At 45.5% G+C, this 14734-nt stretch overlaps 1 protein-coding gene across 2 annotated transcripts in view; it reads right to left on the bottom strand.

The window, feature by feature from the left end:
• Positions 1-14734, bottom strand: part of CELSR2 (cadherin EGF LAG seven-pass G-type receptor 2) — a 301695-nt gene that overhangs the window by 139875 nt on the left and 147086 nt on the right. For both annotated transcript variants that reach the window (XM_069238878.1, XM_069238877.1), the window contains exons 4-5: positions 8925-9040; positions 5244-5332 (exon numbers count right to left, since the gene is read on the bottom strand). In XM_069238878.1, coding sequence (XP_069094979.1) covers positions 5244-5332; positions 8925-9040 — 205 coding nt within the window. The remainder of the gene's footprint in view (positions 1-5243; positions 5333-8924; positions 9041-14734) is intronic.

Below are 14734 nucleotides of genomic sequence, written 5' to 3'. Positions count from 1 at the left end.
GCTCGATCGCTGCCTCGCATTATTCGCGGCGCTTCATTCCCCGCAACCCCTCGGTTTCTTCTCCCTCTCTCCTTATCTCGCTCTCCTCCGTCCTCCAGATAACGCTCCCCATTGCAGGCCAAACCCTAGTTATTTTTTGTTAATTTAGCAACCTCGCATATCTTGCACCCTCCCTCTCTTCCTAGGCATTTCCCTCCACTCCCTTCTAAATCACACTCCCCACTTCTTTCTGTGTGTGACACTTTCTTATACTCACGCTCTCCATTCTACTTCTTTCCTGCCCTCCAAGCCCTCCTCCCTCCTCCTTTCCCCACTGCTATCTCCATTTCTGGGACCCCCACCTCTCCTCTTTACCTTTCCCTCTCTCCTCTTCTTCCTCCCCTACCCTTCTCACTCTTCACTTCTTACCCTTTTCCTCTACCATTTTTTTCAAAGCCCATCTCCTCACCCATGTCTCTTCTCTTAATCTGGGGCTGCATTACAGATGCCGTCACTGTCCTACTCTGCACTGCTGTGCACACTAAAGTCTGTGTGCCGGGCGCAGAGCGGACAGTGAGCCTTATCACAGAAAACCCCCGTGCCAACATAAGGCATGCAGGCCGGTGAAACTACAGTTTGGCACCAAGAGGAGTAACCAGAAAAAGAATAACAGAGGGGAGCACTGGCTGTGACCCATAATCTGGGTTTTGCTAAAAGAGACTCATGCGAAGCTCCTGCTACCCTGAGGGTTTGGGAACACTGTAACGTCATGGAAGGCCAAGCACCATTAGTGACGTCCACTGTTTAGAATTAATCCACAGGTTAAGCCTGCGGAGAAGCATCAAGGCACTTTGACAAATGTGAAAGGGTAGATTCATGGGCCGCTAAGGGCAAATCTCTTTGATGAACCTCAAAGGGTAACTCAGACAAAAAACAATAAACAGGCCTGAAAGGTACCTCAGCCTAGAGTCGATGACCAACCCCGGAGGGCACCTCAGAGGGCTCCCACCATTGAAGACCATGAGTGAAATGAAATCTTCCTGAGGGCAAATCCCAGTGTACACAATGGAAGGGAACCTTGTGTTTGATTCTTTTAATGTCTGATGGATACAATGCTTGGGCCCATGGCCAAGGCTCCCCCACCCTGGGGAAGTCGCACATATGGTGTCAGAGCTTGGGGGCGCAATGCACTGCCGCACCCAGTAAGGTGGCCAGCAATGGGCTTCACTGAGAGTGCTTCCAGGTCGTGCAACCTTATCACGCACACACAGGCCCATAAAAGGGGTGGCGAGTGGGTCTCTCACCTGTGCTCACCCCCCTCACATGCTGAGATGCTGCCACTGTTTCCCCGCACAGACCAGAATAATTTTCTTTGTTGCACAGGCCAGAGGCATTTTCTTTGTTTTTATATTCTTTTCTTTGCTCAGCCTTTGAAACTGTCTTGCTAACCAGTTTTCCTTCTTGCGGGAGCTCATGTCGTATTTTTACTGCATGTAGCATGGCGGGTGAGATCATGATTGGTGGGACAATTCGGCATACCTTTCCTTACTTAAGCATGACACTGATATCATGGGTCCCCCAAAGGGGTTCTGGCAGGTACTCGAATGGAGGATCTAGGGTGCGGGGTTGTGAGTGATCTCTGGCATCTGGTCCATATGGCCAACCACCCACACGTGCAACTGGTGCAAATCTAGCACGGGCCCTTGGGCGGAGTACTGATGGGTGGGGGTTGCCCAAGGTAGGTATCCTGGCGGGCGGGCCGTCCCCCTGCACGAAGTGTACTCCTGGAGAGTTTGCAGGAGGGTGGGGGTCCTCCCCTAAGGAGGGACCCACACTAGGACACATTGATGGGAAGGGTGGTTTCTGGGCCAGGAGACACCATTGGGATCAGTCCTGATCTCATCCGCAGGCAAAAATTGATAAAGTGTGATACGCAGGAACATGTTTACATAGTTCTAGGAAATCGGATGTATTCGCGTTTATGTTAAGGCTAGCTATCCACATATGTAAATAAAGCTGTAAATACTAAGGGTTACTGCACATAAATATTGGAAATTATGTGGTTTTATTGAAAAATGCTTGTTTAATGAAATTACGGCCAGGGGTTAACAACCCATAACCCAAAGATGTGTGTATCCTTGCCTCCCAATATGGAAGCAATGTGAAGTGTTGGGGTGGGAGGATTTGTGGTTGGGGAGAGAAGCCTTGCCTATGCCGGGCCATATGGCCCCCACAGTATAGCTTGTGGTGCACCAGGCAAAAAAAGCTTGTAGATTATTGGTGAAGCCAGTGTTCTATCCAGCAAATAACATCAGTGCAAGGAATCGAGTAAAAGGTCAGTGGGATTCCCGGTTTGCATATCAGGCCTCAGTGAACGTCAATTTGAGACTGAAACGATGATACATAAGCAATCGGGGAAACCCCTACTGTGTTAAGATACCACAGGACACTTGGGATGAATGACCCAGTGAGAAGGCGGGTAGACCCTCAGGGTGAAAATACAGTGCTAATCCTGCAAAGCGTTTCTGGTCAAACACAAACTAAAACGTTCGAAGGCTCTTGGGGAAAACCTTGGCATTAGGCCACAAAGGCTCCTCCTAGATGTCCAGTGAAAAAGAGGGCAAGATCGTCCAACACTGAATAAGAATCTAAAGTGTAGTTCAACAATCAATATCTCTCAAGTCCAAAATCCATAAAGAGAGCACAAAATACTATAGTGCAAGACAGCGGGGTAAAAAAGCTCGGTATGACACCCAAGGGTACAGAGGAAGTGGAGACCTGCAAGCCAGAGTGAGTGGTGTGAGTCGACGCCACGCGCGCGAGTCCATGCGTGTATATAGACTAGTGTGCATGGTGCCACAGTGAGGGGGGGCGAGAGGAAGAGAGCTGGGTGGGGAAGGAAGAGACGGAGAGGGAGGGGGGAGAAAGGGAGAAAGAGAGATGTATTCTTGATGAGCAGGTGTTCTCCATCAGCAGGAGTCCTGCTGATAGAACATCCTTTCCATTTGCCCTTTTCTATAGGGGTTTGTGTTCAGTTCGCTAGCTCTTCATCCCGCTCAAATCCATAAGCCTCAAGGGGTGTTCACCGACACCCTCACCGCCCTGGTCGCATTTCAGACTTATGATTTTGACAAAATTAGACACGGAAACCTCATCACCCTCGGAAGCACGCGCTGGTGTGTGCCAGACAGACGGCTAAGCCGCTGAACCCCCTTCCTCCCCAGAATCAGCATCTGTGGTGTCGGCCAGGCGGGGGTCCCACGAGGGCAGGGAACCGGGGCGGGGGGGGGGGGGTGTCCTGTGTATAAATCAATCCGAAAACGATCTGTCAGCGCCAGACAATTCATTTCACACAATTAACAGCGTCTGAGCAGCTGTGGTGGGCGCCTCCCTAAATGCTTAATTTGAGAAATCAGGCAATTAAAACTATTCTTATCATTAAAAAAAATGCCCCCCCCCGGGCACCGGGGCTTCACTCCGCTCTGTCAGAGCACCTCAGTACGGACCTGCTCTTCTTGTTAATCTATCAATTTTGCCCCACACGCTCTGTCAGTGTACCTCCTTCCAGATGTTCTTGCTAATCTATCAATTCTGCGCCAGAAGCTCTGTCCGTGTACCGCCTTCCAGATGTTCTTGCTAATCTATCAGTGCTGCTCCAGAAGCTGTCGGTGTACCTCCTTCCAGATGTTCTTGCTAATCTATCAGTGCAGCTCCAGAAGCTCTGTCCGTGTACCGCCTTCCAGATGTTCTTGCTAATCTATCAGTGCTGCTCCAGAAGCTCTGTCAGTGTACCTCCTTCCAGACCTGATTATGCTAATCTATCAGTGCTGCTCCAGAAGCTCTGTCCGTGTACCGCCTTCCAGATGTTCTTGCTAATCTATCAATGCTGCTCCACAAGCTCTGTCGGTGTACCTCCTTCCAGATGTTCTTGTTAATCTATCAATGCTGCTCCAGAAGATCTGTCGGTGTACATCCTTCCAGATGTTCTTGCTAATCTATCAGTCCTGCTCCAGAAGCTCTGTCGGTGTACCTCCTTCCAGATGTTCTTGCTAATCTATCAGTGCTGCTCCAGAAGCTCTGTCGGAGTACCACCTTCCAGATGTTCTTGCTAATCTATCAGTGTTGCTCCAGAAACTCTGTCGGTGTACCTCCTTCCAGATGTTCTTGCTAATCTACCAATGTTGCCCCACACGCTCTTTCGGTGTACCTCCTTCCAGACCTGTTCTTGCTAATCTACCAATGCTGCTCCGCTCGCTCTGTCAGTGCACCTCAAGGGAGATCTGCCTTTCTTGCTGTTCCAGAACTCGGACCCATGGTGAATCCCTCCTGTCGATGCACCTAAGCGGAACAGGCGCCCTTCACAGCTCTACTAAAGCAACCTATTCCTAAACTGCTGTTGCGCTTGCTAAGGAAAGGCTGGGGTGGGGTGCACAGCTCGACCACAGAGCTTTGTAAGTGCTATGATATGCTATCAATGTTTACAAAGCACATTTTCGAAACCTGTAGGGGCTCGTAGCACTCTAGGTAGGCACGGGTGCCATTCCACAAGGTTATGTGCTTTTTTAATGGCCCAAGTCACAGCTGAAGGATATCTTTTTGTCGGTTTTGTGTAACAGAGCCTCAGTTTGGTGTATGATTCGTGACAGTGCCTGTTTTAATGGAGGAGCATTGCACCGACCCACTGTGTCGGTTTGCACATCATATTTGCAGGGTGCATTCAGTGTCTCAGTGAGTGAGGCATAGCACTTTGCTGTTTTTATCGCTCTTTTGTTGGTAAGTTGTTGTTCACTGCTCAGAGACCTGCAACCGTTGGTGTGTTCGAGGGTATTCCGTTGCCACCTATATGGTCTGGTGCTGTGTTGTGTGTGTTGGTGTGTGTGGGCTGACTATTGTTTTTTCTGTCTAACTAGTTTTGCGGTCTCTACAGATAGTGAGCTCAGCAATAAAACTCTTCAATTTCCAACCGGTCTCAAATTTTAACAGTTTCATGCACTCTCGTGAACAGCAGCAGAGAGAGAGCAGGAGATGCTCTCCTTCCTGTTAGCACAAGAGAACTGAAAGTAGTCCGTTTTCACTTCATAAATTCACCCACCCTTACCTCTCTAATTCTCAACATTCGTTTTTGAGTTACCCAATGACGAATGTTCCGTAGTGATCCTACATCGCACACAACTCCAAAAATATCCTTCTAGCCCAGCAAATGTAAATGGAAAGTACCAACTGGATCAAAATGTACATGTGAGAGGACCTCTAGCCCACCTTACCTTGTTGTAATACTGCAGCTGGACAGTGTGCCACTGGCCATCGCTGACCCCTCCAGGAATAAAGGGGGAGACGGTGGTCGTGGACTCCCCTGAAAGGAAAAAAACAGGGAAATACAATAATATCATGAGTACGCTTCACGCTTTTTATATTCATTTGATTCATCTTTGTAATTTTTATTTTACCAAATGTTGTTTAAAAAAGAGTTAGAGAAACCTTTACATCAGCCTAAACGTACTTGTTTTTCTGGTTTTAATTCCGTAAAACTTTTCTCAGCCCAAATCCAGGTTCCGTTTTATTTTTTTGTGTTCATAATGTGTGTATCAATTTCAACAAATGGACAATAAAGTTTGAACTTAGTGGTATTTTAGAATTTTAGTTTCTATGCTCATTTCAAAGGTAATCTTCAATTGACTCTTGTTTATGAAAAGCAAATATGAACTATAATTTTGGTGTATTAAATACCAAGTCTTTAAAATAATCCAGTGACCAGTTTATTTTTGTTGTAATTTTGAAACCAACATTCAAATTCTCTTCCACTGCTGGTGTCACAGCAGTGTTTTTGCCTGCAATTTGTTTGACGATAGCAAGGCATAGCAGTTGAGCCAGATGGGATGGCATGCTTTCAGGAGAGTAATGCCAGCAAAGGGACTGGTGCAAAGTGCTCCACATTTGCTTGGGCACGCTTTAAGGCAGTTCCAAAATACGCTTAGAGCACTTTGTCTTTTATTTTGTTCTTTAGCGTGTTTTAAAATAGGAAGTATGTTTTTCCACCATTTGTTTTAAAAAGACAGGCTTTGGTAGTAAATAATGGTCTGTTGGCAGTCCTACTTATAAAGGCAGCAAACACCATGGAATCTACTGAGATACAGCAGAAGATCAGGAAATGAATCTTTGTTGCTTTCTGAGGGCATTTACAGAGGTTAATGGTTATACTTGTAATATTAACCACTAATAATTGCTCACTCACCTTTAATGGGCTGCAGCCAAACACGCGGGTACATAATGATGGCAACGTGCATTTAACACAAGTAAACACTGAGTGCATGTTGGCAATAACGCTTGTCATACATGTCCCCCTAATATCACCAAACACAGGAAGGCACATACACTACACATCAGCTAAGGGCAGCGTTCTAAGCATTTTGGCAACTGAGTAAATATAAGCATTCTATACAGTATGCCAAATATGTTTGCAGCCCGAGAAATGTTTTTTCCAAACGTCCAATACTTTTTGTTTTATCTCTCTGCAAAAATTAGTAATATTCAGACTCAATTTATATGGCTGGGGGTTTCCCTGTTTCCTGCAGCTAGACTTTGCTGAGTTTGGTTGGGACTTGCTTCAGTGGAAACGGTGCTCGAGGTGGCAGTTCTTTTAGTTATGTCACGTGTGCACCCAGTGAGCAGCCACTGCCATGAAATCCAGAAGATGCTATCATTTTACGAAAGGACCGAAGAGACATATCAAAGCCAGTATTTTTGGTAATCACGGTACTTGTATCTTCTAGTTGTCTGACTACTTACAATACAATGGAAAGTACAACAGACCCTGCATAAGAAACTATGAAAACTCAACCTCTACCCAGGAGCAGCTCGCAGGGCTTTGTTGGGGCGGAGCAGCGCATGGAAGGGGGGAGGGATGAGATAGGAAGGGGGATTAATTAAAAAAAAACAACAAAAAAAAACACACCTGCATCTACACTGCCGTGCTGCGCCACTCCTCCGCTGCATTTGCAGGCACAGGCCCCCAGCCTGCGCTGCAGCCAATCTGAACGCGGCTGACAGCAGCGTTCGGATTGGCTGTGAGCGATCAACCTGGGCGCTCTCAGGCAGACTGGGAGCATGTGCCTGCTGTGTCCAGCCCTGCAACACAGTCCTGGGCTGGAGAGAGGCCCGAGATGGCTGGCTAAACATACATGTGCACTGGGTGGATGGTGGGGCTACGGGGGAGTGGAGTGCTGAGCACTCCCCCTACGTTCCCATCATAGCCCGTGGCTCCGCCATTTTACTACAAAACAATAATAAACCTGGTTTATTATCGTTTTGTAGTAAAAGTTTTGCAGCTCCTGCTGCTGGTGAGGGTTGGGGGGGCCAACGCTCCTTCGCTATAGCGGAGGAGCTGCGCCTGGCTCTACCCTAGAAACCTAAAGCTAACCATGCACCAATGTGTCTGTTCTAATTGTCTGGATAAGTCATCATTAAAGAACTCTTAATACCTAGATCATCTTGTGTGCTTATTCCAATGGACATGTACCCTCACAATTTCATAGACATTTTTGCACATGTACATTTTTCATGGATTATGTTTTTTTAAAGTTTACAATTGGTTTAGTGTCACGATTAAGTTCCAATTGCAAGGAAGCACTGGCAAAGCCTATAGGACTGGACTCAAAGGGCTAACCATGCAGTGTCAGCATATTATACCGAGACACAAAGAAGCGAGCCAGCAGGAGTGGACATAGAGGGTTATGGTTGTAATATAGTCTCTTATGGAGTTTAATGTAAGCACTTGACTAGACGCAGAATAGTACACTCAAACTCCCAATAGCGTTAGGTGAGACATGAATATCAGCTGGGCTAAGCCAAAGTGTGAATGAAAAAAGCCTCAAGCCAATGGCTGAAAGAAGCTCGTCCAAAAAGCCAATGGTTGAAGAGTGTGGACCCAAAGTCTGGTAACTCTATGTATATTGTAACCAATAGGTCTCTTTGACAGCTGTGATGTCAAAATGCAGACCTAAAAAAACAAAGTTTTTGTCTTTTGTCTGTAATGTACATTGTCTTGTATATTCATTTCAGTTTGATACGATTGTGAGCAGGGCGGGGCTGAACCACAAGACGGATCTGAAGCCATTGCCAGAGCTTGAAATGGGCAGATGCTGCCCAGTGCGGAGTGCCTGCACGCCTTTAGTTTGACAGGGACGCTACCTGCCCTCCTGGGCACGGCTACAATGCACTTAATGGGAGACTATCAGCGCTTTTCAGCAGGAAACAGGTGCTTGGATAGTGAACACCCGGGACTGCTCTATTCCCATTTAAAGCACTGACAAACTCGCAAGATCCGACACTGAACTGGTAAAACACGAAAAGAGGGACCTATTAGAAAATATTAATTATTTAAAAAATGCATCACTGACGAACTAGCACATTGTCTGCACAATAAACAGGGTGGGATGTCGATCAGGTTGCCTGTATCCGTGATTCCTGGTACCGGCCCCCTGCTAAAGATCTTTCAGAACAAACTTATTACTGGAGGTAGAAACGTGTGGGGGGGGGTGGGGGGAGAGTAGCAGCACTTTTAAGTGATCGCAGCTTTACTGACTTTGGAGCCAGCCCATAAGGCAAATTCTTGTTCCTAACACGTGAGGAACCTCAGGCAGGTAACGACTTATGCAGTTATTAAGTGGCTCTGTGGCTCATAATACTATTACACTGATTTTTGGAAATTCAGTGTGTGATCTGGAATGAGCTGAGACAGAACCGATAAACTCTGGTTTCTTGAGTCTCAAGACGTGAGTGCTGACCACTCACAGTGAACCCCTGACCAACCTATCTCACACTGTGAACCTCACTCCCAATGGATTCCTCTCTCACAGTGTACCCTGTGTCCTTTTTACGTAAACGGTCTGTACTCCTCTAGGGAATCTGCAGCACCCTGTGCACCCACACCTGCTGAGAATGTGTACCTGCGGAGAATGTGAGTTGGACCTGCTCCTGGACGATTTCTAGCGCTATGAAGTCGTGCTTCTCATTGAAGCGCCCATTGTAGAGCAGAAGCCCATCTCGTTCCTTTGTAGCAAACCTGTAGGAGGAAAGGAGTGAAAACGTTAGACCTGTGGGCAGGCGGTGGTCAACAGTAAAACAGCACAGAACACGACATTCTCACGGTAACGGTGCATTAGCAACTATGGACATTAAACAGGCCACAACCTTCAGGGCACATGTGGAAAGGTTTTCCCCCCCAACATTGTGATGATTTTATTAATTTCAAAATCTTCTTGAACTTCACAAAGACTGAGAAGTTTAGAAAAACACACAGCATGAGAAAATCAGGTTTGCATTAGAAAAACTGCAGGAAAAAACAAAGTTTGACGGTTTATTCCCTTCCAAACGTTTAGTGGGGCAATATTTTTCTCACAAAAATGTATTTTTTGGGCGTAAAACTTGTCCTACAGGCGAAGTTTGAAATCATTGCAAACTGTGTGAAATGCAATGCCTGTCAAATCTGCAGGTAAACTTTGAAACTTGCCAATCCCAGGGATCTTCAAATCCAACCAAGAGTCCCTTTTCTCTTTCCCAGATTGGTTTCTGTGCCACCAAATAAATAGCGTTTATGTTCAGTTTTTTTGCCAAAGGCTTTTCAGACCATGAAGATGGTGATCCAAACTTCCGAAGTGTATGGTTCAAAGAAGGGTGTTGATTGAACTGTGGTGTCTCCAGACAAGAGGCTGTAGCATGTGTGGTGGAAGGTGGAAGGAGTGTGAAGATAGGTTTGGAAGCTGCATACCAAAACCGCTTGGGGCTGTAGCCTACGAGGAACGAAGGTCCTGGTTCAGAGAAGAGCCAGGACTTTACTGCTTCCAAATTCTCAAAGGTCATTAGTTTTTCTTGCAAGCTGTATTGAGAAGTGGACACGTCCTCTACACGTTTTTTTATGGAAAAGAAGTGCTATCAAGAGTGAGGACATTCCTGAGCTCAGATCATTTTTTTAGTTGTAGAGTCTTAATCTGGATTGTAGAAAGGTTGGCCCCAGGCCATGGACAGCTTAAGGAGACTGAAAAAAATATATAGCGAGCCTCTGTACTACAACTGATATCAACCAAGGAAAACATCATGTCTCTCTTCTATACAACCGTTGTATTTATTTGATTTTTGCTTTTCTGTTTTTTCTTGCTTAGTTCTGCTCACTCCTATCGTATGCCCACTGCTATTACCCTCCACCAAACATTGTTCACTCACATTAAATAATTTTAAAGCTTTTTTAAAAAGGCTTTTAATACAAAAACATATCAAGTATACCATGAACGTTGGATGGAAAGGGCTGTGACACAAATGGACTGATAACATCAATACTGATCATTCGATACCTACTGACCAGTGAAACTCAGTTTTGGGAACTAAAACAGATACTCAAACTTTCTATTTGTTAATGTCACAACATCCCCAGTCGTTCCTCCTGGCTTTACTAGACTGGCATCATTCTCTCTCGGTAAGAGTTCCACTGCTTTCCCTCATTATCTGCCTCTACTTTCATACTGATCCGCCTCCCACCTCTGCCCTCCTGCCGTACTGGTAGGAAGGTATCCCGGAGCCCCGTAGAGGAAATCCACCCATTAGGCGCAGGGGAGCAGTCATTCAGCACATGCAAGGCCTGGAGATTAGCACTGCCTGACTCATTCATGCACTCTCTCCTCCTACACCCTCAGAACACTGCCTCAGCAGAGTGGTGCACAAAGGAAGACAGAGTCCTCGGGGGAGGCTGGCAACGCAGAGGAGTAAAAGAAGGAATTAAAACTGAGGAACACGTGGGAGAGCAGAGCAGGGTATGGGAAGGGACATCAGGAAAGGGAAGAAGATGGAGGGAAAAGGAGGTCCTGTGTAACGGGAGGACTGTGGTAACAGCACAGAAGGGCATAGCAGTAAAAGGACGATTGCTTTCTAAGGGCAATTAATCTATGAGATAAAGAATTTAACGTGTGATGATCTGGTGTACTTTGTGACGTAAAATACTCCATCAAGCACTGCAATGCAAGCTAACTATAGGAGGTGCAATGGTAAGCCTAAGAGTGAATAGCACCGACCGAGAAGGAAATGCTCCTGAGGGTTCAAACCAAAACCTACACTGTGTGCATGTGCATACTTGAGAACTGGCAACAACTGGACATGTAGACAGCTGCGCTGACAAGCCAGACCTGAAAACAAAATGAAGTACACTCTAGCGAAGAGAATGGTCCTGACATAGTATAGGAAGAAACAGCCAAATGTCCCACACCAATAAGAACGTGTTCAAAACATACATTGCAAATGCAATCGAGGGTTTAATTTTATGTCATCAAGTTGTCTCCTGTGGACCGAGGTCTAATCAAAACACGACCAGTAGATGACAAGATTTTACTCCTTGTGGCTGGCAGCGACCTACTGACCACAACCACAAAGTCTTATTTGATCCTAGTTCTCAGGAAGGAGCACAATACTTTCAGCATAACAGAAATTGGAATAACAGTGTTTACGTCAAACGTTGGATAGGCTTAGTTCAAGAAACAGAGAAGAGAACCTAAACCCGCTGGGTGGACCAATAACACAAATCGTGAATGTGCCATCAGACTCTGTCCCCTCTGGCAGTGACTGCTGTACCCACCTGGTTCATACCCAAGCTAGCATATTAATAACCTTCACCACTCAGTAAAACTCCAAGAGTGACCCATCATGCTGTAAAGCCACAGGGCAACATTACCCCGTAATAGTACATTAATGCGGTTTCCGTCTGTCTGATAGCTGCAAAACAAGGTTATAACACTGAAGCTATTTCCTTCAATAACTATTGAATGGCAGAGAAAGAGAGAGACTGTATCTGTATCTAAGTGAGTTCAAGAGGCTTTAGAGCCTCCAACCACCACCCTTTCCTCACACATGAAGTGTCCCGTTATCCTGGTTGGTATGTAACAAATGCAGTCTCACCTATGATATCGTTAGGTGATCTCTACCACATCAGAATCCTGGAAAAAGTCGGACACTCGCTTTTCAAAGGCACCGGCACACTCTTGTACAGGGATATGAATGCACATGCAGATCAGTCCCAGACTTGGCAGTTTGGGCTGGACTGTTCCCATGAGGAACAGGGTCAAGACTGATTTGCATATGGCTGTGTCCAACTTGGAGTGGCGTGGTGAGCAAAAAAACGATGGATTAAACCCAGATCTTTGTGACTGGGGGTGAATGTTTGATTTGTTCTGCATTCCGTCCATCATCTGTTATTTTTTTGCATTCTATGTAAGTCAAGCAGTCGAACATGATTCCAGGTGTACTGAGCACAGCATAACTGATTATAGTATCACAGACCTAGATCCAAGCGAACATTAATGCCCCAGTTGAGCAACCATCAACCTCAGAGAACTGCCAATAGGTTCTGAAATTTAAAAGAGCTAGAAAAAGATAAAGGAAACAAACTCTCCAAAGAACCTCAACAGTCTTGCAATTCAAGTGTCTGGAAAGGGCGAGAAAGACAAATTTGTCCGCTTTCAGTGCCAGAACTAACAAGCATGAATAGTGGCTTTTTAATTAAATGTACTCTCAGAGATCCGCTTGACAAACTAAACTCTCAGCAAGATATACGAAATCTTCTTCACTGTAGCAACAGAATCACTAAATATATAAAAATAAGCCAAAAAAAACTACAAAAACACACAAAGACCAACTGGATACTTACTTTGAAGAGGATTGGAGCAATTGATACAACTTAAAAGCCTATAAAAGATCAAGTCAAAGAATGTGGTGAACCCCAATAAACACTTAAAATACCCCATCACAACAAAGAAATATAAACCAACAGTCAGGAAAATACAGCCACACAGCAGACAAGAAGGCCCAGAACGATGCTGAACTCTTTGGGAGAGATGTGTGGCGGTACTCCCTTCTGCCTTCCTATTAAACACACTTTCTTAAACGCAAAAAATGCATCAAAATAATGTAATTGTGATCATAATAGCATTTAGGCATCACAAAGTCTGAGGCAGTAACAGACAGAAACACTTACTGTCTCAGCTTTTCTAAAAATCCTTTACTACTTTACTTGTTGGTAAGCATGTGTGTATGATGAAATAATTAATTTACATTACAGGACATCTGTCTTATTATATGGATTTAGGGGATGTAATAACAGTCATTATAACTTACACCTGGTGTCCATTTATTTGGGGGCGGGGTGTTATAGTTAATGGTTCAAGTCGTTGCTGGAAGGGAAGCTACGGAGCAAAGGTCTGGTTATTATTGGTCCTGGTTTCTGTCGCTCATTGCTCTTTAGAATCAGTTCTTGTCCACAGCTGCTCCTGAGTGGATGTAGAAGAAAGAGGAGAGACAGACAGACAGACAGACAGAGAGCGTGTCTGTCTGTGTGTCATGGGTCTCCCCAGGACCGGGACAGTGGAATTACTATGACTAACAATTAAATTGTTTTGAGGCAAAGAAAAGTATTTTGTACTCAAGAAAGAGTATAAAATAATAAGGCAAAGGGGACATCTCTGTCTCCACAATTTCAGATCTAATCCTATTTTTGCTTTACCAGGACCCAAATCCCACGGTCAGGTTTATATTTGATAAAAGACGCATAAAAACTTAAAGGAAGCAAGAAACAGATCATAGCTCTGCAGAACGGGAATAATGGGCGGGTCACTTTGGAAAGCTCTGCACACAGATGCCCACTGGAAACTCGCAGGCTAGATGGGAAAATATTCTGATCAAATTAAATCCGGTCTAAGAAAACTCTGAAGACCAACAAAATAACGTGGACAAAATGGTACCAATGGAAGATTTAAGGCCACTCAAGAACTAAAGTCCAGATAAAACACTAAAATAAATGCAAAAACACAACAAATTTTAGAAGCACTAACACGTTTGGGCTTTTGTATAGTTACGCTTTTTTGTTGAACTCATAATGCCTTAGTTTGGGGCAACAGACACTATAACCAGCACCAAGGACGTCGACTTCCCAACATTTTAAGTTAATGATCCTGGTAAAAGCCCACATTAAGAGGTTTGGAGATGAGGATGGGGTGAAGGATACTGCGAGCAGTGGCCACCGGACTGTAGTAAGCTCACAGAGGAGTGCAACACATCAGGCGAGTAGTGGCCAGGGGGGAAATTTGAACAGTGAGTAGAATAGAGAACGGCAATAGTGAGCGGTGTAAGGAACCATTAAGTGTGAGCAATATGTGGGGCCACATTTGTGTTCAGTGTAAGGAGTCAGGGTTGCAGTCTGGGGAGCTGGCACTGATTGGCAGATCGGGGCTGGCAGCATTGAGAGCAGGCACTGGTGGACGGTGTACTGAGCACACAGGGACGGGCAGTGTCCGGACAGGACACGGGTGCTCCAACTAAGGATACTATCCTGGTGGAAAGTGTGAGAACCTGGTGGACAGAGTAAAATATGCACTAGGCAGCAAGGTAGGTAGGTGACAGTTGTGGGCAGTGTGAGAAGCTGGCACTGGTTAACAATATGGGTAGTTAACGCTGATGCAAAGACTAGGGAGCTGGTTCTGGTGAGCACAGGAAGGCACTAGCAATGCTACCTGGCATGAGAAGTTTGTGATGGCATTGAGCATCTGGTATCGACAGGCAGCGAGTATGTGCATCTAATGAGCCTTTGTAAGGAGTCTACACCTTCCTGAACTCAGGAAAGGGCTAACGCCCGTCCTCCTCATACAACATCTTGCAGAAGTGTGCAGTCAGTGATAGGCCCTTCCCCGAAACCAGCTGTCCGGTCATAGCCTATCCCGCCGTA

The sequence above is a fragment of the Pleurodeles waltl genome, chromosome 6, assembly GCF_031143425.1.
Source record: "Pleurodeles waltl isolate 20211129_DDA chromosome 6, aPleWal1.hap1.20221129, whole genome shotgun sequence".
In the NCBI taxonomy this organism is placed as follows: Eukaryota; Metazoa; Chordata; class Amphibia; order Caudata; family Salamandridae; genus Pleurodeles; species Pleurodeles waltl.
The sequence above is the reverse complement of the archived record's forward strand: the minus strand, read 5'-3'. Positions and strand labels throughout refer to the sequence as shown.